The 24267-nt window shown below is 35.0% G+C and overlaps 1 protein-coding gene across 1 annotated transcript in view; it reads right to left on the reverse strand.

Annotated features, from left to right (window-relative positions):
• Nucleotides 1-3551: 3551 nt before the first annotated feature.
• The window catches only part of LOC145821768 (uncharacterized), a 36402-nt gene continuing 15686 nt past the window's right edge, over nucleotides 3552-24267 (reverse strand). The window contains exon 4 of the mRNA XM_082918331.1: nucleotides 3552-3570. Within this exon, the coding sequence (XP_082774457.1) occupies nucleotides 3552-3570 (19 nt within the window). The remainder of the gene's footprint in view (nucleotides 3571-24267) is intronic.

Here is a 24267-nt window from a genome sequence, read left to right on the forward strand (position 1 = left end):
CGTTTTCGCAGTCTGCACAAATCCTCTATTGTTGCTGCCGCATTTACTATGTCTTCTTTTCATCTTTGGTATTGTCGCTTAGGACATGTCTCTTTTAGTCATTTGAAAATTTTATTTTCTAGTGGTTAGTTAGGTCGTGTCTGTCTTGAAGATGTCGATTGTTTATCTTGTCAAATTACTAAACAACCTGCATTACCTTTTAATAAAAGTAATTATATTTCTACTGCTCCTTTTGATCTTGTTCATTCAGATATTTGGGACCTTCCCCCAGACCTACCATGGGGGGGGGGTCCAAATATTTTGTGATTTTTGTTGATGATTTTTCTCGCTATACTTGGCTTTTTTTTCTCAAAAATCACTCTGAACTTAAACAGATTTACTATGATTTCTCTACTATGGTCCGCACTCAGTTTTCTCGTACTATTAAGCTTTTTCGTTCTGATAATGCTAAGAAGTGCTTGGATTCTGATTTTCTTTCTTTTCTTCGGGTTCATGGTACTCTTTCTCATCGATCTTGTGTAGGCACTTCCCAACAAAATGGACAAGCCGAAAGAAAGCATCGTCATATTCTAGACACTACTCGGGCTCTTCTGCTCTCTTCTTCTTGTCCTGAAAAATTTTGGGGAGAAGCTGCCTTCACTGCCATCCACACCATCAATTGTGTCCCTACCCCTGTAATAGCTAACACTTCTCTTTACGAGCACTTGTATGGTTCTCCTCCTGACTATACCACTCTTAAAGTTTTTGGTTCTGCTTGTTTTGTTCTACTTCAGCCTCATGAACACACTAAACTTGAACCTCGTTCTCGTCTTTGTTGTTTTCTAGGGTATGGTATCGAACATAAAGGGTATCGTTGTTGGGATCCTATCTCCAAGCGTCTTCGTATTTCCTGTCATGTGGTCTTCTAGGAAGACAAAATGTTCTCCACTCTTTCTAAGTTTCACCTACCACAGTCCACCCACTAACCGGTCTTCACTGATAATTCTATAGATTTGTTTTCTGATGACTTTGATGCAGACTTTGGCTCCATGCTTCCACAGCCGCCTACGCCTATCGTCCATCCTGAGGATCCTATGTCAGCTGATGGCCCTACGCCTTCTCTAGCTTTGGTGGAGGTTCCTCCGGAACCTATTTCCATTGAGGTTCCTCCTCCACCTGAGCGTCATTCTACACGGGTAAGGCAACCTTCTGTTCTTCTCTGTGATTATATTGTTGGTTCCACTGCCTTTTTCTCTCATGAACCTACTTCTTACCAAGAAGCTTCTTCTAACCCTCATTGGCAACAAGCTATGACTGATGAACTGCGGGCTTTCGATCAAACTCATACCTGGGATGTAGTTGATCTTCCTCCTGGAAAGTGTACTGTTAGTTGTAAATGGGTTTACAAGATCAAAACTCATTCTGATGGTTCCATTGAGCATTACAAAGCTCACATTGTCATCCGGGGATTTAGTCATGAATATAGGATTGACTATGAGGAAACATTTGCTCCTGCCGTTGCTGCTGCTCGCCACTGGCGCCTTTCTCAGACGGATGTCAAGAATGCATTTCTCAATGGTGATCTCATTTAGGAAGTTTATATGCAACCCCCTCCTGGTGCTTCTGTTCCCTCAAACAAGGTTTACAAACTCTACCGTGCTTTGTATGGTTTAAAACAAGCTCCACATGCCTGGTTTTTCAAGTTCAGCTCTACCATTTGTGACTTTGATTTTTCTTCCAGTGCCCATGATTCTGCCTTGTTTATTCGTAAGACGGAACGCGGTACTATTCTCCTTCTCCTCTATGTGAATGATATGATTCCTTGGCTTGGAAATTTCTCAAGATTCCTCTGAATATTTTCTTACCTAGGCCAAGTATACTTCTGATCTTTTGGCTCGTGCTAGCCTTACCGATTGCAAGACTGTCACTACTCCAATTGATCATCAGACTCATCTTGCACCTCTTGGCGGCCCCTTATTGTCAGATGCCACTTTATATCGTCAGCTAGTTGGTAGTCTTGTCTATCTCACAGTTACTCATCCAGATATTGCTTATGCTGTTCACATTGTCAGTCAATTTATGACTGCTCCTCGCTCTCCACACTATGCTGCTCTGGTTCGTAATTTACGCTATCTCAAAGGAACTCTGTTTCATGGTCTTCACTATTTCCCTCACTCTTCTCTATAGCTACATGCCTTTTCTGATGCTGATTGGGCAGGGGATCCTACTGATCGCCGTTCCACTACTAGCTTTTGCTTTTTCTTGGGCAACTCTCTCATTTCCTGGTGTAGCAAGAAGCAAACCCTTGTTGCTCGTTCTAGTACCGAGCCTGAGTATCGCGCTCTTGCTGACACTACTCAGGAGCTTGTGTGGCTTCGTTGGCTTCTTTCTGACATGGGTGTTTCTCATTCAGCTGCCACCAATCTTTATTGTGACAATCAAAGTGCTATTTAGATTGCCCACAATAATGTCTTCCATGATCACACCAAGCATATTGAGATCGATTGCCACTTCATACGACAACATGTTACTAGTGGCCATGTTCATCTTCTCTTTGTTACCTCTACTGATCAGACCACCGACCTCTTCACCAAAGCTCATCTTCCAGGCCGTTTCTCTAATCTCCTCTCCAAGCTCAAGTTGATATCTGACTTACCACCTTGAGCTTGAGGGGAGGTGTTTGATGTATATTATTATAGATGTATCTTATCTATTTGTATTGTATCGCTCTCTATTTCTATCTCCTTCTATACTTATCTCTATCTTTTTCAGTACCTATCTAGGTTTCCTTTTTGCCTATATATACAGGCTTCTCCTATTGTATTATTCATTCAATTCAATATAGGGTTTCTCTTTTCTCTTCTCTCTCTACTTTCATAACATATATATAAAGAGAGAATAGTAATGAAGTTGCTTTTTTGTTTTTGTTTTTGTGTGATTTCACACTAAGGGGTTGTTTGGAATGTTCTAAATAAGTATACTTTTTGACTTTTTTATGAAATATGAGTTGAGTTTAAGGTGATGTGGTAGGGAGGCGATGTGACTTAAATAGGCTAATAACTTTTTGACTTTTTAACTTTTTTAGTATATGCCAAACAAGGCCTAAAAAAGTTATATCTTGTCTTGTCTTGTTGTTATAGCTCCATAAATACACTGATAATGTAAATTCTTTTTCTGGTTTCCCACTGATTGAATTGGAAAGTTCTTAAAGTCAATCTCCGACTATGACATGACTCAAGTTTTCATTACAAAGTAAAAGCTTCATTTCATGTGAAACACTAATTTTGAACCTTTTTTTTTTCTCTTTGAAATTCACTATATTGTGAGAATTCAAAATGAGTATTGAATGATTGAAATTTATTTTGACAATAAACTCATTATAATTGAATTTAATATATTTTTAATTAGAATGAAGATGAAAAAAATTAAATTGTTTAAATTAAAATAATATGGATTACAGTAAAATTTGAATCGAACTATGTGATTAAAAAATGTACTTTACCTCCCCTTTCTTTTTTTATTGTAATAGATTGAGTTGAAAATTATAAATTTTTAATAACTTATGGTATTCGTTATGGTTGTACTTTCAACCTGTACCAATAAGATTATAGAGACATTATTAATCCCATAAAATAATTTTAATCATACATATCACATGATAAGATTATCATAAAGATATAATTTCATTTTAATTATTTTATTTGTATTTTATGTGATTAATTTAATGATCAATTTTGTATACGAAAGCTCTATAAGTTCTCATTTAAAAAAAAACCTTATGTCTATATATGCCAGGGTTCAGGATCTGTGATATTATCTGACGGAAGAACCTGGCGCGCCTAAGTATGAAGAGATTGTGTCTAGAGCATTCTAAGGATGAGGCGATCATTCTCGCGTGGAAACTATTAAATCCATCGATCAATAATATTTCAGAGCATATTCCAGGTGATATTGTTAAGAACTTATATCATTTAGTTTTGAAAGCATGTATTATTGATTCTATCAATATTAGAACATCTATTTTGAAGACCTATAAAGAAATATTTGATATTCATCAGAGAAGAACAGAGATATTATTTATAGAGAATATTGATAAAATTGATCATATTATCAAGTGTAAAGAGGATATTGAGAAATCATATACAGAGCATCTGAAGAAATTAGAAGAGATATTTATTTTGAGGGAGAAGCAGAACATAATTCAGAAAAAGATTTGTTGCATGATCGTTGATGGACGTTGCAAATATCTATATGAAGAGGCAATAACAGAACTGTGTATGTGTTTAGAGGACTTTTATTAGCCATTGAAGACTCTGAAGAAATTTACAGAGATCTAGAGGAAGAAGACGAAGACTTTGTCAATGGAGCTCCTATATTATTGTTTATTATGTATCAGAACGTGTTTATACACGTACATTATGGGACCCACAAGGCCATCAATAAAATAATCCACGTTAGCTGTTCGGTGGTGGTTCTATACTTGGTCTTAGAATCCAAAAGGCTTCAAGAATTCTTAATTTTTTATTATTATCTTAAATATTCCCATAGTCCATAACCTATTTTCTTATGCTGCAATCTCGCTATGATGATGCCACATGTCGAGCACGGGAATACCTCCAAAGTTGCAATCTATTTCTGTAACAGCCATTAAATTGCTACTGTGACGACCGGGTCCTTCTTCCCTTTTTCTTTCTTCATTTTGTTTCCCTTTTATCTTCGTTGGATTTGAAACGTCCGGAAGTGGTCCTCTAGATTAGAGTTCTAGTCTTATTTCGTTCGGTGTTGAATTTCGGTTGTTTCGAAGAGTGCGCGAGTGAGTCTGGAGTGTCCGGGAGTGAAGCGGAAAACTTGGTTTGTTGGGCCAGGGCTGCATGTTCGGGGCCCTAGGCTGCACATGCGGACTTAGGCCGCACGAGCAGCGGGAGTGGCCACACGAGCGGTGAGGGTGGAAACACCAAACCTTGCATCCTGAAATTGACGCACGAGCAAGGAAAGTGGGCCGCATGAGCGGTGGAGGTGGGCCGCTCGAGCAGTTGGGGCCGCCGCAGCCCGGGCAGTGGAGGCCGCCGCACGTACGGGGAGGGGCGCCACACGTGCAGCCAACTGGGCAGTCCGAAACTCTGTTTTTTATTTCTTTTTGGTCTGAATGTATCTCTCATTTTAGACACTTCTCTCTCACTCTAAACTCTATTTTCCCTTCTCTCTAGAAAACCTTCTCAAACACCGAAACACTTTGATTCTTGCAAATCTTGAGTCAAGATCATCATCATCTCTCTCTAATCTTGAAAATCTAGGGCTAGAGCTTCACTTGGTGTGGTGGAAGTCAAGGATCTCCCATCTTTTCGATCTAGGGTTTCATCTCCATTTTTCTTCATCAAGACCTTGAGGTAGGGATTTCTTGAGTGATATATACAAGTTTTGCTAGATTGATATTGATTTAAAAGTGTTCTTGAAGTTTTGTGTTCATTTTAGATTTTTGATTCAAAATGTAGAGAGTTTTGAATGTGGGTTTGTATCTCAATCTTTTTACTATTTCTTGAGGGTTTTCCTCTATTAAACTCATGAAAAATAGTTAATGGAGTTTCTCTTGGAAAAAAAAGAAAAAAAGAGGAAGGTTTGTTTCTAATGAAAACCCTAGAAATTAGGATTTTGGAAAAATGGAAAATGCCCTTGAAATTATTTATTTTCTTGTGCCAAGGGGATGAATGAGAGTAAGTTTCATCAAATGTTTAGCAAAATGGCAATTTACTTGATGTTTGTGAAATGAGATGTCATTTTAACATTATCACTGACACTTGAACATGTAATGTTGTGAATGGCAATTGTGGTACACCATGGGTTGTGAGAATTGTAATCATTGGAGATTAATATTTGGAAACATCATATGTAATCTTGAAGGGACCTAATTGTTGAGACTTGTGAAATGAGAAATTGTAAATATGTGTTAATGACATATGGTTGTTTTGTGAAGGAACATTGAAAGGGGAATTGTGAAGGTGATTGTGGATATTCTTTTTTGAGATATTTTGAAATAAAGAAATGCTATGAGTTAGTAATTATTTACATCACATTCTCAATCGATTTATTATCATTATTGGACATCTTGACATGAGTTGGAAAAACGTTTACATTGAGAAAGATTAATTGTAACAAGAACTATGGAATTGTTAAAGGGGTACATACGTTGGTAAGTTAGGTTAGGCGGTGTAGATGAGATTGATAAGTTGGCCTGAGTATCCGGGGTGAAAGACCGAAAACACGCGCGGAGGAGGCACCACTTCCCTTCCGGTTAGCAACTGGTAAAGTGGGGTATTGGTAGTGCTTGTTGAGCCTACTTGCAGACACCAACCTAGGGATTACCAGTGTCGTATTTACCGCCCCTATTGATTTAAATATTGGAAGTTTTGAAATTGATGAGATTGAAAAATATTATGAAGAACATGATGATTTCCAAATAGTGCATTGAAATGAAATTTTCCTTCATTATTGGCATTTGCATGGCATTACCTATGCACTTTTAATATCGAGGGGATTTGAATAACTGTATATACTTTGTGAGAATTCTCTACTGAGCTTTATGCTTACCCCTATGGGTTTTGGTGCAGGTAAATATGTCGTGATCCCGCCGAATTGAAGGCGTGGAAATGTTGTGAAGAGTAATACTCTCTTTTGTTGTGATTTAATTGTTAGCCAAGGGCTATTCTTGTATGGGTCTGAGAGACCATTTTTGTGTAACCGGGCTTAAGCCTTGGAAGTTGTAGCCTGCGAGGGCATTTTATTTATTTATTTTTTAAAAAAAACTTAATGCCCTACATGCTATAGATTCATGTGTTTCCTTACCAATGAATGTATAATTTGCATGTGGAACCTTTTGTACAAATCTTGAAGAGTTCTGAAGTAAATGTTGGAGAATGGTTGTATCTATTTAATGAATAGGGTTTGATGTATTAAACATGTTGAGATTATTTTGGGCATGACAGCTACTTTTACCCCCTGCGTCCCAACGTCTTGGGACCGTTGGATCTTAATAGAACACGTGGAGGGCTTGGATTTCATTTGGGGCGGTGCAGGGTAGATTATTACCTGCGCGCCTCTCTCAAGCCCTATATAAAGCCATGGTTTAGGATCTGTGATATTATTTGATGGAAGAACGTGGCGATTACAATCTCACTTATCTCAAATTCTTCTAAAGATTTAATCATTAAATATTCCGATAAGAGAGTTAAAGGAAAGGAATCATTACAAATAGACGCAGTGTTATCAAAGGATACAACATTGTTTAACATATTCCAGAACAGAATAAAGTAGCTATGGAGAAGATTAGATCTCAAAATAACTCATGAAGGATTAAAGATTAGTTTTTTTTTATCCTTATGATGGAGATCAAGGGAATTTATTCTATATATTATTGAATATATCAGATCAAGCAGAACAAGCTACTATCTATCTAGCTATATATATATATATATATATTATATAAGGAAAAGTGGGTTTTTAATCCACAAACTTTGTGAGAGCTCTAATATGCTAATCGTAATTTTTTAATTTTTTGATTTAAAAATCAAAATAACCTCAGTATTTATTGGCTTTTCCCAACTCCCAAGCCTTTGACTTCTCTCATTGTTATTGCAGCACCCTTTTCAACTTCTTCCATATACTATGGTTAGTGATGGAATTATTAAATTGTTTTAATAAAAAATCTAAAAAAATAATTTGTATATTAAAAAATATCTAAAATAAATATAAATACCTATATCTATATCTATCTATATATTTTATAAGAAAAATGTGGTTTCTAATGGGAAGCCAGCCTCTTAAGAGCTCCAAACTCTCATTCTAAAATAATTGATTTTTCAATTTATAAAATAGATTAAAAAAAACCTATTGGTTTTATTTATTTAATTATTTTAGAAATAATAATGGGAAGATAACAAAAATATTTCATAATCTCTTCATCATAATCTCTCTCACCAATTTTCAAAAAAATAAATAAATTAAAACTTGCATTCTTTTTCTCTCCTCCAAAAAATCAGATAATATTTTTCATAAAAGTTGTGGGTATCTCTCTATATCTTATATATTATATTATAACATAACAAAAAAAAAATAAAAATAAAAATCAGATATACAAACAAATAAAATTAATAAATTAAATTTTTATTTATTCAGTTAAAATATTTCTTTTGCCTCTCAATATCCAATTTTAAATTTTAAAACTCTATAAAGTCTGTTTAAACAAATCTGATTTGAAAATATCTCCCACTATCATACTTTAAATCAGTAAAGCTCACATATCTATCACATATTTAACTCGCATCATAACTTACCTAAATAATAATAATTAAAAATAAATATAAACCACAGATAAATTAAATTTAAAAAAAAAATAAAAACCACAACTCCATCTAAAAGAAATTGAAAAAAAAAAACAACACATAGAAACAATACAAAAATAAAGAAGACAAGAGCTTAGATACGGATCTCAAAAAGATATAACAATATTTAAATTTGAATTATGATTTAATAATATAATTATCTATTTTTTTGATGTATATCTATCAAAATTTTAAATCACAGACAAATTAATCAATTTTCTAAAATTATTGATTTTTCAATTTATAAAAAGATTTTAAAAAACTGTTGACTGGTTTATTTATTTAATTATTTTAGAGATAATAATTATCCTTTGATTTATGAATTTCAAAAGGAAAGATAGCAAAAATATTTCATAATTTCTCCATCCTAATCTCTATCACCGATTTCTATAAAAAAATATTAAAACTTGCCTGCGTTCTCTCTTCCCCAAAAAATCAGATAATATTTTTCATAAAAGTTGGGGGTATCCGTCTATATCTTATATATTATATTATAACATAACAAAAAAAAAATAAAGATAAATAAAAATCAGATATACAAAGAAATAAAATTAATAAATTAGATTTTTATTTATTCAGTTAAAATATTTCTTTTGCCTCTCAATATCTAATTTTAATTTTAAAAAATCTATAAAGTCTATCTAAACAAATCTAATTTTGAAAATATCTCCCACTATCATACTTTAAGTCAATAAACCTCACATATCTATCACATATTTAGCTTGCATCATAACTTACCTAAATAATAATAATTAAAAGTAAATAGAAACCACAGATAAATTAAATTTAAAAAAAAATAAAAGCCCACAACTCCATCTAAAATAAATTGGAAAAAAAATCGAAACCATACAAAAATAAAGAAGATAAAATTTAGATATGTATCTCAAAAAGATATAACAATATCTAAATTTAAATTATTATTTAATAATATAATTATCTATTTTTTATGTATATCTATCAAAATTTTAAATCACCGACAAATTAATCGATTTTCTAAAATTATTGATTTTTCAATTTATAAAAAGATTTTAAAAAACTGTTGATTGGTTTATTTATTTAATTATTTTAGAGATACTAATTATCTTTTGATTTATGAATTTCAAATGGAAAGATAACAAAAATATTTCATAATTTCACCGTCCTAATCTCTCTCATCGATTTCTAAAAAAAAGAATAGTAAAACTTGCCTACGTTCTCTCTTTCCTAAAAAATCGATTAATATTTTTTATGAAAGTTGTGAATATCTATCTATATCTTATATATATTATATTATAGCATAACCACCAAAAAAAAAAAAACTAAAAATCAGATAAACAAACAAAAAAAATTAATAAATTTTATTTTTATTTATTCAGTTAAAATCTTTCTTTTGCATCTCGATATCTAATTTTAAATTTTAAAAATCTTTAAAGTTTATCTGAACAAATCTAATTTGAAAATGTCTTCCACCATCACACTTTAAATCAATAAAACCCACATGTCTATCATATATCTAACTCACATCATAACTTACCTGAATAACAATAATTAAAAACAAACAGAAACCATAGATAAATTAAATTAAAAAAAAATAGAAACCCATAGCTCCATCTTAAATAAATTGAGAAAAAACAAAAAACCGAATAGAAACCACACAAAAAAATTTATTAAAAAAATAAGAATTTAGATATGGATCTCAAAAAAATATGATAATATCTAAATTTGAATTATAATTTAGTAATATAATTATCTATTTTTCTTATGTATATCTATTAAAATTTTAAATCACTTAATGAGACAAATTAATCAATTTTTAAGTCTTATTTAAAGAATAATCTGATTAGTCATCCTAACTCTTAGACTTCGCGGTCACTAGCAGATGAGCTAATGGATTGGATTAGGTGAGGTCTAAGTTGTTGGAGGTAACATTCTCTCATTCCATAAATTTATTTATTTATTTATTTATTTTTTTTTTCATGTGTGATTCTCTTTCTCTGTTGTTGGTTTGGTTTTGGTTTTGATTAGGTTTGGTTTCGGTTTCGGTTTCGGTTTCGGTTTTAGTGAGGTTTATGTGTTTGTTTACAGGTTTGCATGGTGGAGAAGAATTATTAGTGATTATGGTTGCAATCGAAGTATCTATGTCCATTTTGTGCCTAAAATTTTGATCGGATTTTGTTTTCTTCAATGAAGACCATAAAATTGAAGTAAAAACATAGGTATCAAAATTTTTTGTTTTTTATTGTCATTTAATTTTATAGAAAATGTGAAAATTTATTGAGAATCCAAGATTTTACTATAACATTAGGTAAATTTAAAACTTTTAAATATTATTGTGTTATTTATTTTTATCCTCTTTCCATCCAATTATACAATTACAACTATTTGTTAGTTTGTTAATTATAATTCAATTAATTGAAAATGAAAGCTTAATATACCTTTTCATATATATCATAGTTAATTTGTTACAACTATAGTTTTTATATAATAGCATAATATATAAGGATAATCTCTAAATATAATTTTTATTTTTTTATGTGATTAAATAGTCCATCTTAAATAGTGTATAGAAGAGTTAAATGACTTATTTTATCTCTAAAAAATCCAATCTATTTTTTAATTTTTAAATTGAAACATCAATTGTTTATGTCCATAAAACAAAATTGATAAACACATATCCGAAAGTTGCACATTTAAATTTTTTTTTTTAATATGTAGGATATTTACAAACGGAAAATGTTTGACACCTCAAATTTTTTTTCGTATAATCTGACTTGTAATGATGTAGTCATAAGTGTCAATTTTTATACAAACATAAGAAAAAAATTAATTAAACTATATATTTTAACCAACCACATACTCAAACTTTGACTATTTCAATATGTTATTTCACTATAATTCCAATTAAGAGAATCTTCAACCCTTAATATATTTTTTTTTATCAAATTATAATTTGATAAAAATTGAAAAAGATAGAATGTTGAAAATTATTGTTTTTTTCCATCAAAATTGGTGAAAAAAAAAATGGGATAAGAATGAAATCCTTTTAAAAATTGATAAAAATTTAATAAAAAGTTAAAGTAATTCATATAAAATCAAAAAAATTATTCAAATTTAAAATCAAATTAGATAAAAAAAAATTAAAAGAAAATGATGAAAGTTTGAAAATATTTTGAAAACTTCTTATTCTTAAAGACTAGAAATCCATGTGTGTATTGTGTTCATATTGTATTTTTTGTTATGAAATTGAAATAAAAAAAAATGTAACTTAAATTATTAGATTAATAATAGAAACATCATATTAATTATTGTTAAATATCACTTCACTTTACATTTAATAATAAAATTGTATATTCGTCTTAATTATAACTTTTAAATTTGTATATTTTCATTATTAAATGTGAAGTGAAGTAATATTAAACAATAATTAATATGATGTTTCTATTATTAATCCAATAATTTAAGTTACATTTGTTTTGATTTCAATTTCATAACAAAAAATACATTATGAATATAATACACACATAGATTTCTGGTCTTTAAGAATAAGAATGTTTCAAAATATTTTTAAACTTTCATCATTTTCTTTTAATTTTTTTATTTAATTTGATTTTAAATTTGAATAAATTTTTTGACTCTATATGAATTACTTTAAATTTTTCATTAAATTTTTTGCAATTTTTAAAAGAATTTCATTCTTATCCCATTTTTTTTTTCTTTTCACCAATTTTGATGGAAAAAACAATAATTTTCAACATTTCATCTTTTTAAATTTTTATCAAATTATAATTTGATAAAAAAATATTAAGGGTTGAAGATCCTCTTAATTGGAATTATAGTGAAATAATATCTTGAAATAGTCAAAATTTGAGTATATGGTTGGTTAAAATATATAATTTAATTAATTCTTTTCTCATGTTTGTATAAAAATTGGCACTTATAACTATATCATTATAAGTCAAATTATATGGAAAAAAATTTTGAGGTGTCAAACATTTTTCATTTGTAAATATCCTACATATTAAAAACAAATAAAAAAATGTGTAACTTTTGGATATGTGTTTATCAGTTTTGTTTTATGGACATAAACAATTGATGTTTCAATTTAAAAATTAAAAAATAGATTGGGTTTTGTGGAACTTTTACATATCAACGCATATCTTATTTGTTGGGATTAATGTTATTATTTTGAGGGCGTTACAACTTGGTATCAGAGCGTACCGGGTTCGAATACTTTGGGTACGTGGGAAGTGATTTGGATCACAATGGGTTTGTCTCGCTTGATAGAGACTTAGATGTAGTATCATATGCTATGTGATTGATTGATAACATGCTTATGTGACTATGTGGGTATGGGATTTAGTTTCTAGGATGTTGATTGGATCCTTGGGTTTCTGGGAGTCTTGTTGGAAAAGCACATGATCAATGCTGTTTCTAACCGGAACTCTAGTAACGCCTCGGGACTATCATTATCCGGAAATGAAATTCGTAAGTGCTTATGTGTTTATGTGCTTACGTGGAGTGAATTACAGTTGTCCATGCATTAGGACGTGAGTGTTTAGTTTCGGCACATTTGTGAATGTGCTAATGTTCTATGTTACCTTTATTAGGATGTCAGGACGAGGAAGAGGTGCTAGGCGTGGTAGACCTGCGAGGCAGGAAGTACCGTTACCGGGTGAGATTCCGGCAGTGCAGGAGGGAGTTGGTCAGGTCAATGTGGCCGAGCCAGTGGGTCGGCAGGCCATGGGTGCCTTGGCCAGAGAGATAGCAGGAGCTTTGGGTATTCTTAGAGCTGGGAATCAGGCATCTGAGGCAGGGCCTTCTTTCTTGAAGAGGGAGTTTTTCCGGTCTAATCCGGATGAGTTTATCGGGGATCCGAAGGAGCCACTGAAGGCTGATGAGTGGCTAGAGCAAATGAGTAAGACGTTCGAGATGCTTGGCATCGAGGACGGAGCACTGAAAGTGACCTTGGCATCCTTCCAGCTGAAGGGAGATGCGGGTCAATGGTGGAAGTACGAGAAGGCTCGTGTTGGTGGTACTTGGGAGGCGTTTATAAATGCTTTTCAGGAGAGGTTTTTGTCTGCAGCAGCTAGGGAGAAGCTGAGGGATCAGTTTAGCCGGCTTAATCAGCAGGGCTTGTCAGTGGCTGAGTTTGAGGCTACCTTTACTAGTCTGTCTAGGTTTGCACCTGAACTGGTGGCGTCTGAGGAACGCCGTTGCTATGAGTTTGAGCGGAAGTTGAGGCGGGGCCTCAAGTTGAGAGTTGGTGGGTCTTATATCCGAGAGTATAGGCACTTAGTGGATGCTGCAGCTCATATGGAGCTCATGATGCAGGAGGAGGATGAGGGGCAGAGAGGCTCCAAGAGGAGCCAAGATGGCCAGGGTGATGGCAGGAGGTAGAGGGGTTCTAACCCTCAGCAGTCGCAGGGTGGTGTTGCTAGATCGACCTTCCCAGTCCCGAGTGCAGGCTCTGGGAGAGGTGGTCAGGGGGATTTCACCTGTTACAAGTGTGGCCAGTTGGGTCACAAGGTTTCTGTTTGCCCGCAGAAGGGTGGGGGTCAGAGAGCTGCTTCTTCTTCAGCTAGACCGCAGAGTCAGAGTTTGGGCAGGAGGCAGCCCTTGTCTTGTTATCAGTGTGGACAGCCTGGGCACCTGAAGAGGTTTTGCCCACAGTTGAGTGCCACTTCGGGAGCGTCTGGTTCCAGGCAGACGCAGGGTTTTCAGCCAGCTCAGTCTGTGCAGGCCTCGAGGGCCAATCCGGGAGCTTCGTCATCCCAGTCTATGCAGCAGTCTTTTGCTCCGAGAGGTGAGCAGGTAGACCAAGGGCCTACGGGGCGCGTGTATGCTGTTACCGCGTAGGATTTAGTACCGGCTCCATCGGTAGTGAGAGGTACTTTTCTGTTTTGCAACTCGGTTGCTAATGTGTTGATAGACACGGGTACATCTCATTCTTTTGTATCTGCTGCATTTGCATCTGTTTTGGAATTGGAGTTAGCACAGTTAGCATCTCCTATTTGTGTGGTATCGCCTTTGGGTGGTGAGTTGATCTTGAAACAGGGTGTTAGAGGATGTGATATAGAGGTCGCCGACTATAGGCTTCCTTTTCCATTTGTTGTCATGCCCATGAAGGGTTTTGATGTTATTTTGGGTATGGACTGGCTATCGTCATACCGGGCTGTTATCGATTGCTACCGCCAGAGGGTCACGTTATGTACCTTGAGCGGGGAGTGGTTCCATTTCTTGGGAGACTGGGTTGGTAGTGTTTTGCCACCGGGGTATGATTCGCGAGGGCGAAGTGAGCTTAGTAGTCTACTTGCCAGCTTTGAGAGTGGTGAGAGTGGTGAGACCCAGCTTGTGTTGCCGAGGGTGGTTTGTGAGTATTCGGATGTCTTTCCCGAAGATCTTGTTAGTTTGCCACCTCACCGAGAGATAGAGTTCTCTATTGATTTAGTGCCTAGTACGGCGCCGATTTCTATGGCACCTTACCGTTTTGCTCCAGCAGAGTTGGTTGAGTTGAAAGTTCAGCTCCAGGAATTGCTAGATAAGGGTTTTGTTCGCCCTAGTGTTTCACCGTGGGGAGCACCGGCCCTCTTTGTTAAAAAGAAAGATGGTGCCTTGACATTGTGTATTGACTACCGGAAGTTGAATCGGGCTACGGTTAAGAATAAGTACCCTATGCCCCGTATAGATGATTTGTTTGACCAGTTGAAGGGTTCCCGTTGTTTCTCTAAGATAGACTTGAGATCGGGTTACCACCAGTTGAGGGTCAGGGAGGAAGATATTACGAAAACGGTATTCCGTACGCGGTATGGCCATTATGAGTTTCTGGTGATGCCATTTGGGCTTACCAATGCACCGGCAGTCTTTATGGACTTGATGAACCGGATTTTCCGGGAGTTCTTAGACCGATTTGTGGTCGTCTTCGTGGACGACATCCTCATCTATTCGCCTTCAAAGGAGGAGCACGAGGAACACTTGAGAGTGGTGCTTGAGTTGCTTAGAGCCCATAGGCTGTATGCCAAGTTTGGGAAGTGTGAGTTCTGGCTGAGGGAAGTCAAATTCTTAGGCCACGTGGTATCCGGGGAAGGGGTGTCTGTTGATACATCCAAGGTTGAGGCAGTGCAAGATTGGGCACAGCCTAAGAATGTGTTTGAGATCCGCAGTTTTCTGGGATTGGCTGGGTATTACCGTCGGTTTGTGAAAGATTTCTCCAGGCTAGCGTCACCGTTGACTAGACTGACTTGGAAGGGAGTCAAGTTTGTGTGGAGTGAGACTTGTGAAAAGTCGTTCCAAGAGCTGAAAGTTAGATTGACCACCGCTCCGGTGTTGATTATTCCGGAGAGAGGGATGGGTTATGCGGTTTATTGTGATGCCTCACGAGAGGGTTTGGGTTGTGTGTTAATGCAAGAAGGGAAAGTGGTAGCTTATGGCTCACGTCAATTGAAAATACACGAGAAGAATTACCCCACACACGACCTAGAGTTAGCGGCTGTGATCTTTGCCTTGAAAATCTGGAGGCACTACCTTTATGGTGAGAGGTTCGAGGTATTCTCGGATCACAAGAGTTTGAAGTATCTGTTTACACAGAGAGACTTAAATTTGAGGCAGAGGAGGTGGATGGAGTTCATCGAGGATTATGATTTTGAGTTGCACTATCATCCGGGAAAGGCCAATGTTGTGGCCGATGCCCTTAGTAGGAAATCCATTAGTGATGTAGCTAGTATAGCCATCCGAGAATGGGAGATGTTGGGAGCACTTAGGGAGTTTGATTTGCTACTGGGCGAATCTGTTGAGGCTGCGGCCTTGTTTTCTGTTGTTGCGCAGCCTACACTTGTGATTAGAGTGTTAGAGGCACAGAGAGGTGACCTTGAGGTAGAATCCCTCCGAGAGAAGATCTCCAGTGGGAAAGTTGAGAAGGGTTTGACGGTGTATCCCGACCTGAGTGTGAGATACCGAGACCGTTTGTTTGTACCGGAGTCTTGCCGTGAGGAAGTACTCCGAGAGTTTCACCATTCGCGCCTTGCGGTGCATCCGGGAGGTACTAAGATGTATCAGGATTTGGGTCGCCAGTTTTGGTGGCGGGGTATGAAGAGAGATGTGGCAGTTTTCGTATCAAAGTGCCTTACTTGCCAGCAAGTGAAGGCCGAGCATCAGAGGCCAGTGGGTTTGTTGCAACCCTTGCCTATTGCCGAGTGGAAGTGGGAGCATGTCACTATGGACTTCGTTGTAGGTCTTCCGAGGACTCAACGGGGTAATGATACTATTTGGGTGGTTGTAGACCGGTTGACTAAGTCTGCGCACTTCATTCCTATGCGCGTGAGAGATTCGGTGGATCATCTTGCCGATTTGTATATTCGGGACGTAGTGAGATTGCACGGGGTCCCAGTGACGATCGTCTCAGATAGAGATCCTCGTTTTACTGCTAGGTTGTGGCAGAGTTTGCAGAGTGCCTTGGGCACTAAGTTGACCTTTAGTACGGCTTATCATCCTCAGACTGACGGGCAGTCCGAGCGTACTATTCAGATCCTCGAGGATATGCTTCGGGGTTGTGTCCTTGACTTTAGCGGGACGTGGGAGAGGCACTTGCCCTTGGTAGAGTTTGCCTACAACAACAATTTTCAGTCTAGCATCGGTATGGCACCATTTGAGGCTTTGTATGGCCGACCGTGTAGGTCTCCAGTTTGTTGGGCCGAGGTGGGTGATGCACCTTTGTTGGGTCCGGAGTTGGTTAGGGAGACGACGGAGAAAGTTGAGCTTATCCGTAGGAGGCTTGTTACAGCCCAGAGTCGACAAAAGAGTTATGCCGACCGTAGGAGGAGGCCTTTGGCGTTTGAGGTAGGTGATCATGTCTTTCTGAAGATATCACCTAGAAGAGGCCTGATGAGGTTTGGGAAGAGTGGGAAGTTATCCCCTCGGTTTATTGGTCCTTTTGAGATCCTTGAGAGGATTGGTGAGGTTGCTTATCGGTTAGCCTTACCGCCGCAGTTGTCCGGAGTGCATGATGTGTTTCATGTGAGTATGCTTCGGAAGTATGAGCCAGATCCATCACATGTGCTGGATTGGACCGATTTAGAGGTAGATGAGGATGCCTCGTATGAGGAGAGACCGATTCGGGTCTTGGATAGGCGGGATCAGGTCCTGCGTGGCAAGACCATTCCTTTGGTGAAAGTCTTGTGGAAACATCACGGAGTGGAGGAAGGCACTTGGGAACGTGAGTTGGAAGTCCGAGAGAAATATCCGGACTTGTTTGTTGATATGTAATCTTGTATTTAAATTTTGAACAATTGTTGAACTTAAGGCTTTTATATATGTCTTAAGTTGTGAAACATTGGAAAGATAGTGCATAATGTTGATGCATGTTGAAAGTACATATGTTGTTTACATATTGTTAAATGCCTCTTGTTAAAGAGATGGGATGACCGGTAATGGGTCGAATTGTTGAATGTTAAAATGTAACATTGTTTAAAATGGAGAAAAACTTGTTTTTGAAAACTTGTGCTTAATTTCGGGGACGAAATTCTTTAAGGGGGGGAGGTTATAGCGATCCCGGGTTTACCCTTGTTGTACAGTGATCCGGACATGTGTCCGTAGATGTTGGTAGTTGTTTATTATCATGTTTGCATCCTCTTTACTTTGTATATTGAGTTATGGGATGTGTTGGGCAGGTTTGTTTCAGGTTGGTTGTGTTTGGGAGCCTAGTGTTGCTGCCCAGATTTTTGGACCTTCGCTCGAGCGAGGAGTTGGTCGCTCGAGCGAGAGTTGAGTTTGTGTCTGGTGGGTCGAGCCAGAGTGGCTTCGCTCGAGCGAGTGATGGCGTCTGGTTCTGGACCTGAGAGTTGTATTTCTTGGCTCGAGCGAGCTTTTCTTGGCTCGAGCGGTCTGGTTTGTTCTTCGCTCGAGCGAGAGGTCTGTCGCTCGAGCGTGCTTCTGGTTGCAGACCTGAGGGTTTGAGTTGTTGGCTCGAGCGAGCATTCTTTCGCTCGAGCGCACTTTTGAGTTTTTGGCTCGAGCGAGAGTTCCTTGGCTCGAGAGAGAGTTTCTGTGTCTGGTCGCTCGAGCGACCAAGTCTTCGCTCGAGCGAGAGTGTTTTCTATCAGCGGACAGTAGCATTTTGAAACATCACTTTTTCACTTTATTTTTCTTTCAAACCCTTGATCCGAGACACTCTCTCTCTAAACTTACACTCTCTCTAAGAATTGATCTCCCTAGAGTGTGAATCTAGCCTAGGGCCTTTGTTAAAAAGATAGAGGGCGTTGAGAGCTTTGTTTTAATCTGAAAAAGTTTGGATTTGGAGTACGTTGATCTTCGAGTCTTCATCTCCTTTTTGGCTTAAACTTCGAGGTAGGGATATCCTACTCCTCTCTATGGATTTTGTCTTTAAATTTTAGTATTTTGAGATGTTGGGGTTGGTTTGGTAATTTGGTATAAGTTTGGGGCTTTTGTGCAATTTTACAAAAGTTGGGGTTTTATTCATAATAAACCTAGATGCATGATTGGAGTAGAGAAATGGAATAAATGTTGAATCATTGATGAAAATGGGACCTAAGGGTTGAAATGGTAATTATGGATAACAACCTAATTACATTGTTTAATTAATTGGGATAATTAATTGTGAGAAATGAGGAAATGAAATGTTGATTGAATATCCATTGTGCATTTATTTTCTGTTTAGAAATAACTGCTTTGGGCTATCGGTGGAGGATAGTCGTGATTGTTGTAGACAATGCATGATGATTAGGCAAACGGAAACTAATCAATGGAATGTGTCATGGAATTTGACGGTTGATAGAATACATTAACTGTATGTATTGAGTGATTGTATATAGAACCAATGTGTTTGTATACGTATGTGTAGAGGAGGAGATGGGGGATGTACTCTGCGGTTTAGGGGAAGATAGGGGATGTACCTCTAAACCGGATAGTGTTGGGAGAAGATAGGGGATGAACTCCGTAGATACAGCTCATATGCTTGTCTAGTAAAGTGAAGATAGAGCTTATATGCTTATCTTTGTGAAGTGTGGATATAGCTTATATGCTTATCTGTGGATATTGTGGTTATGTATATCTGTTGTAGAATGTGGATATAGCTTATTTGCTTATCTGAGAATGTGGATATTGTTGTTATACATATCTGTTGAGAATGTGGGTAGTGCTCGTATGCCTATCTGTTGAAAAATGGAAAATGAAAGGTAACTTGGACTCATAAGTCGTATGACATAAATATGTGATTTATGTGAATGTATCTGTGTTGGCCATCTATCAATTGCTAATCTTTTAGTCATTGTTCATGGTTGGTTTAGTATATTTCTACTGGGCTGTGGCTCACCCTATAAGGGAATATCATTTTCAGGTACAGGTAGCATGCCACCTCCAAGGACGTAGCTTGGGAGGCTAGAGGCAGGCGGACTTTTGTTATTTTGTTCTTTTGATGTATTACATATATATTCAAGCCAAGGGCTTAATGTGTATGAGTTAGTACTCTTTTGTTGTAACCAAGTGTTAACTTGGAAAGCTGTAAGCCCTTAGGGCATTTGCTTTTGTTGTCAACATGTAATACATATGTAATGGAATTCTGTTAAATGGAAGAATGTGGAACTTTTACATATCAACGCATATCTTATTTGTTGGGATTAATGTTATTATTTTGAGGGCGTTACAGGTTTTTTAGAGATAAAATAAGTCATTTAACTCTTCTATAAACTATTTAAGATGGACTATTTAATCACATAAAAAAAATAAAAATTATATTTAGAGATTATCTTTATATATTATGCTATTATATAAAAACTATAGCTGCCACAAATTAATTATAATATATATATGAAAAGTTCTATTAAGCTTTCATTTTCAATTAATTGAATTATAATTAACAAACTAACAAATAGTTGTAATTGTATAATGGGATGGAAAAAGGATAAAAATAAATAATACAATAATATTTAAAAGTTTTAAATTTACCTAATGTTATAGTAAAATCTTGGATTCTCAATAAATTTTTACATTTTCTATAAAATAAAATGACAATAAAAAATAAAAAATTTTGATACCTATTTTTTTACTTCAATTTTATGGTCTTCATTGAAGAAAACAAAATTCGATCAAAATTCTTGGCACAAAATAGACATAGATACTTCTATTGCAACCATAATCACTAATAATTCTTCTCCACCATGTAAACCTGTAAACAAACACATAAACCTCACTAAAACTGAAACCGAAACCAAACCAAACCAATAGCAGAGAAAGAGAATCACACATGAAAAAAAATAAAATTTAAAAATAAATAAATTTTTGGAATGAGAAAATGTTACCTCCAACAACTTAGACCTTACCTAATCCAATCCGTTAACTCATCTGCCAATGACCTCGAAGTTTAGGAGTTAGGATGACTAATCAGATTATTTTTTAAATAAAACTTAAAAATTGATTAATCTGTCTCATTAAATGATTTAAAATTTTGATAGATATACATAAGAAAAATAGATAATTATATTACTAAATTATAATTCAAATTTAGATATTGTCATATTTTTTTGAGATCCATATCTAAATTCTTATCTTTTTTTTAAAAAAAAATGTGTGGTTTTTTTTTTCCAATTTATTTAAGATGGAGCTGTGAGTTTCTATTTTTTTTTCAATTTAATTTATCTATGGTTTCTATTTGTTTTTAATTATTGTTATTTAGATAAGTTTTGATGTGAGTTAGATGTGTGATAGACATGTGGGTTTTATTGATTTAAAGTATGATGTGGGAGACATTTTCAAATTAGATTTGTTTAGATAAACTTTAAAGATTTTTTAAATTTAAAATTAGATATTGAGATGCAAAAGAAAGATTTTAATTGAATAAATAAAAATCAAATTTATTAATTTTATCTGTTTTTATATCTGATTTTTTTTGGTTATGTTATAATATAATATATAAGATATAGATAGATATTAACAACTTTCGTGAAAAATATTATCTGATTTTTTAGGGAAGAGAGAACGCAGGCAAGTTTTAATATTTTATTTAGAAATCAGTGAGAGAGATTAAGATGGAGAAATTATGAAATACTTTTATTATCTTTCCATTTGAAATTCATAAATCAAAGGATAATTGTTATCTCTAAAATAATTAAATAAATAAAGTAGTCAACAGTTTTTTTTTTAAATCTTTTTAAAAATTAAAAAAACAATAATTTTAGAAAATTTATTAATTTGTCTATGATTTAAAATTTTGATAGATATACCTCAAAAAAATAGATAATTATATTATTAAATCATAATTCAAATTTAGATATTGTTATATCTTTTTGAGATCCATATCTAAATTCTTATCTTCTTTACTTTGTGTGGTTTCTATTTGTTTTTTTTTTTCAATTTATTTTAGATGGAGTTGTGAGTTTTTATTTTTTATTTTTTAAATTTAATTTATCTGTGGTTTTTATTTGTTTTTAATTATTAGTATTTAGGTAAGTTATGATGTGTAGCACCTGTATCCTTCAAAGCTTTTGGGGAAGTGTATTCGAATCCTTTATTTTTATTTTGGAAATCTTTGGTGTTGTGTATGTTGGTTTTGGAGGAGTATAATCCGATTTAAACATGTTGGGCTCGGTTGTTCGCACTTGTTCATGTCAAAAGTGCCTTGGAGACTTAGAAATTCTATTCTAGGGTTGACACTAGCCTTCCTAAGGGTCTATCTTTACCTGTTGGTGAAGTTTATGAAAGTGTTGCTGGAATATAGGGTAGACACCAACCTGGGGAGGGTCGAGCTTCTTATGTTGCCGAATCTGTGTGTTAGTTGTTGGAAAATAGGGTCGACCCCTGCGTGTTTTTTTTTTTTTTTTTTCCAGATTTTTGAGGTTCGAATGGGCCCTACCTTTGGGGGGGTTTTGGGCCTATTATTTTATTTGACTTTAGGGCTATTTGCTACTACTATAAATGGGCCCAAACCACTTTTTCTCATTATTTTTCCTCCCTATTTGCCCTTCAACCTGTGAGTTCTTCTCTCTCTCTCTATAAAACTCAAACTTTTTCACTTAAATCTCTAGATCTAGTCACCTAAAGTGATCTTTTCACCTTTCTCCTTTGAGATAAAGTGTAGTATAACGAGTTAAATCAAATTGAATTTATACTTTAATCTCAGTTGGGGATTTATTTTAAATTATTAAACTCCATATTTTGGACCTAATTGATTAAATTGTGACCCGTTAGTAACCATGTAATATTTTTGTGGTTTTATTATTATTATTTAATTACCATAAAAGAATTGTGAATATTTATGGTGTGTACTATTAAACGAAATATATTTTGTGGTGAGAAAATATTATATTAACTTTTGTCATTAAAGATGTTGAACTGTATTTTTAATTGATATATATATATATATGTGTGTGTGTGTGTATGTGTATATATAGTTAGATATTTGTTTAATTAGATATTTGTTTAGAAAATATCTATAAAAGTAACCAAAAGAATTTTTTATTCAACTTTTGGGAGTTCTTGGGAGGTCTTTTCGTGAGAAGAGAAAAAGGGTTCCAATGTTGGTTTTTTCATAGATTTAATTTAGTATATGTCATTTTTGACCCCTAGTGCTTTGGATCAAAATGTAGAGGGCGGAAAAGGCGTCGTTTGGCTCCAAAAAAATTTAATTTCTCTAGCCGAAAAATTTGAAAGCTTCTTGGCTTGAGGTAGGGATTTTTCCTACACTTCTTTATGTACTTTTACTTGATTATATGGAGCTTAGAGTTGTATATAATTTAATTAGAATTTTTGAAAAGTTTGTGATTTATTTGCTTAAAAGAGAAATTTTGAGAAAAATAACGAGTTGATGCCCAAATTGTGAAAGTGTAAACTTGGAATATGTTTGTATGATTATGAAAGAACTATGTTTTAAATTTAACTAAAAACGGACTTCGATTCAATCGGTTTTAAAATTTTTACCGTTTTACAAACAAAAGAGCATTTTTAGAGAAAACAAAGGAATTATATTTAACTTTTGGGGCTTTTGATCAAAATAGGATGTCATAATTGAATAATGCCTGGAGAATGAGTTTGGAAAGAAAATGATATTTTCTTGGGCATTAACGGTATTATTTTGCTTAATGTATCTATTGGAATAAAATCGACATGGTTAGAAATGGACATCGAGAGGTTACCGGACGTGATTGTGATATGAAAACTAGTGTAGTTGTTCATATTTGATGAGATGTGGAATAGATTGTATTTATCGGAATTTTTAGAATTTAATTGTTTAAAAATCTGTTTAGAAATATCTGTTTTGGGCTATCGGTGGAGGATAGCCATGATGGCTGTAGAAATGCATAAGACTTAGGTAAATTGAACCACATTTCTCATTTGTTGCATTGGACATTGCATTACATTCATTTTATTAGAAATGTATCTATTTTTGAGAAATGTTTGTAAATGTATCTATTTGGGAAAAGATGAATACTTGGTGAATCTGGGTAGGGCGTGTGGAACCGCGCAATTAGGTGTCGAGCCTTCTAGTTTACTGGTAAAAATGACAGTGGTTGTGCATTAGGGCCTACTTGCAGACACTCACCTGTAGATTCACAGAGCCTGTATTCATGTAACATATATGGTTTAAAATAGAAATGGCTTTATTTCTGTTATTGCATCTCGGCATCGCATGCTTTATAAAAAGAGAGATAAACTGTTTTATCATGAGCATGGCATGAGTATACTCCTCTTTAGTCTTGTCATGGTCCATACGTTGTGTAGTATATCTCTACTGGGTTGTGGCTCACCCTATAAGGGAAACCATTTTAGGTACTGGTGATATGTCTCCACCAAGGCATTGACTTGGGAGGATTCGGAGCTGAGGCTTCATTTTTGTTTTATGGTTATTTGTTCAATGTAAGCCCAGGGATGTATTTGCGTTGAGTTGAAACTCCATTTTGTGTAACCAAGAATGTTCTTGGATAAATTTGTA

The sequence above is a fragment of the Camellia sinensis genome, chromosome 3 (genome assembly GCF_055761805.1).
Source record: "Camellia sinensis isolate YWXY chromosome 3, ASM5576180v1, whole genome shotgun sequence".
Taxonomy (NCBI): domain Eukaryota; kingdom Viridiplantae; phylum Streptophyta; class Magnoliopsida; order Ericales; family Theaceae; genus Camellia; species Camellia sinensis.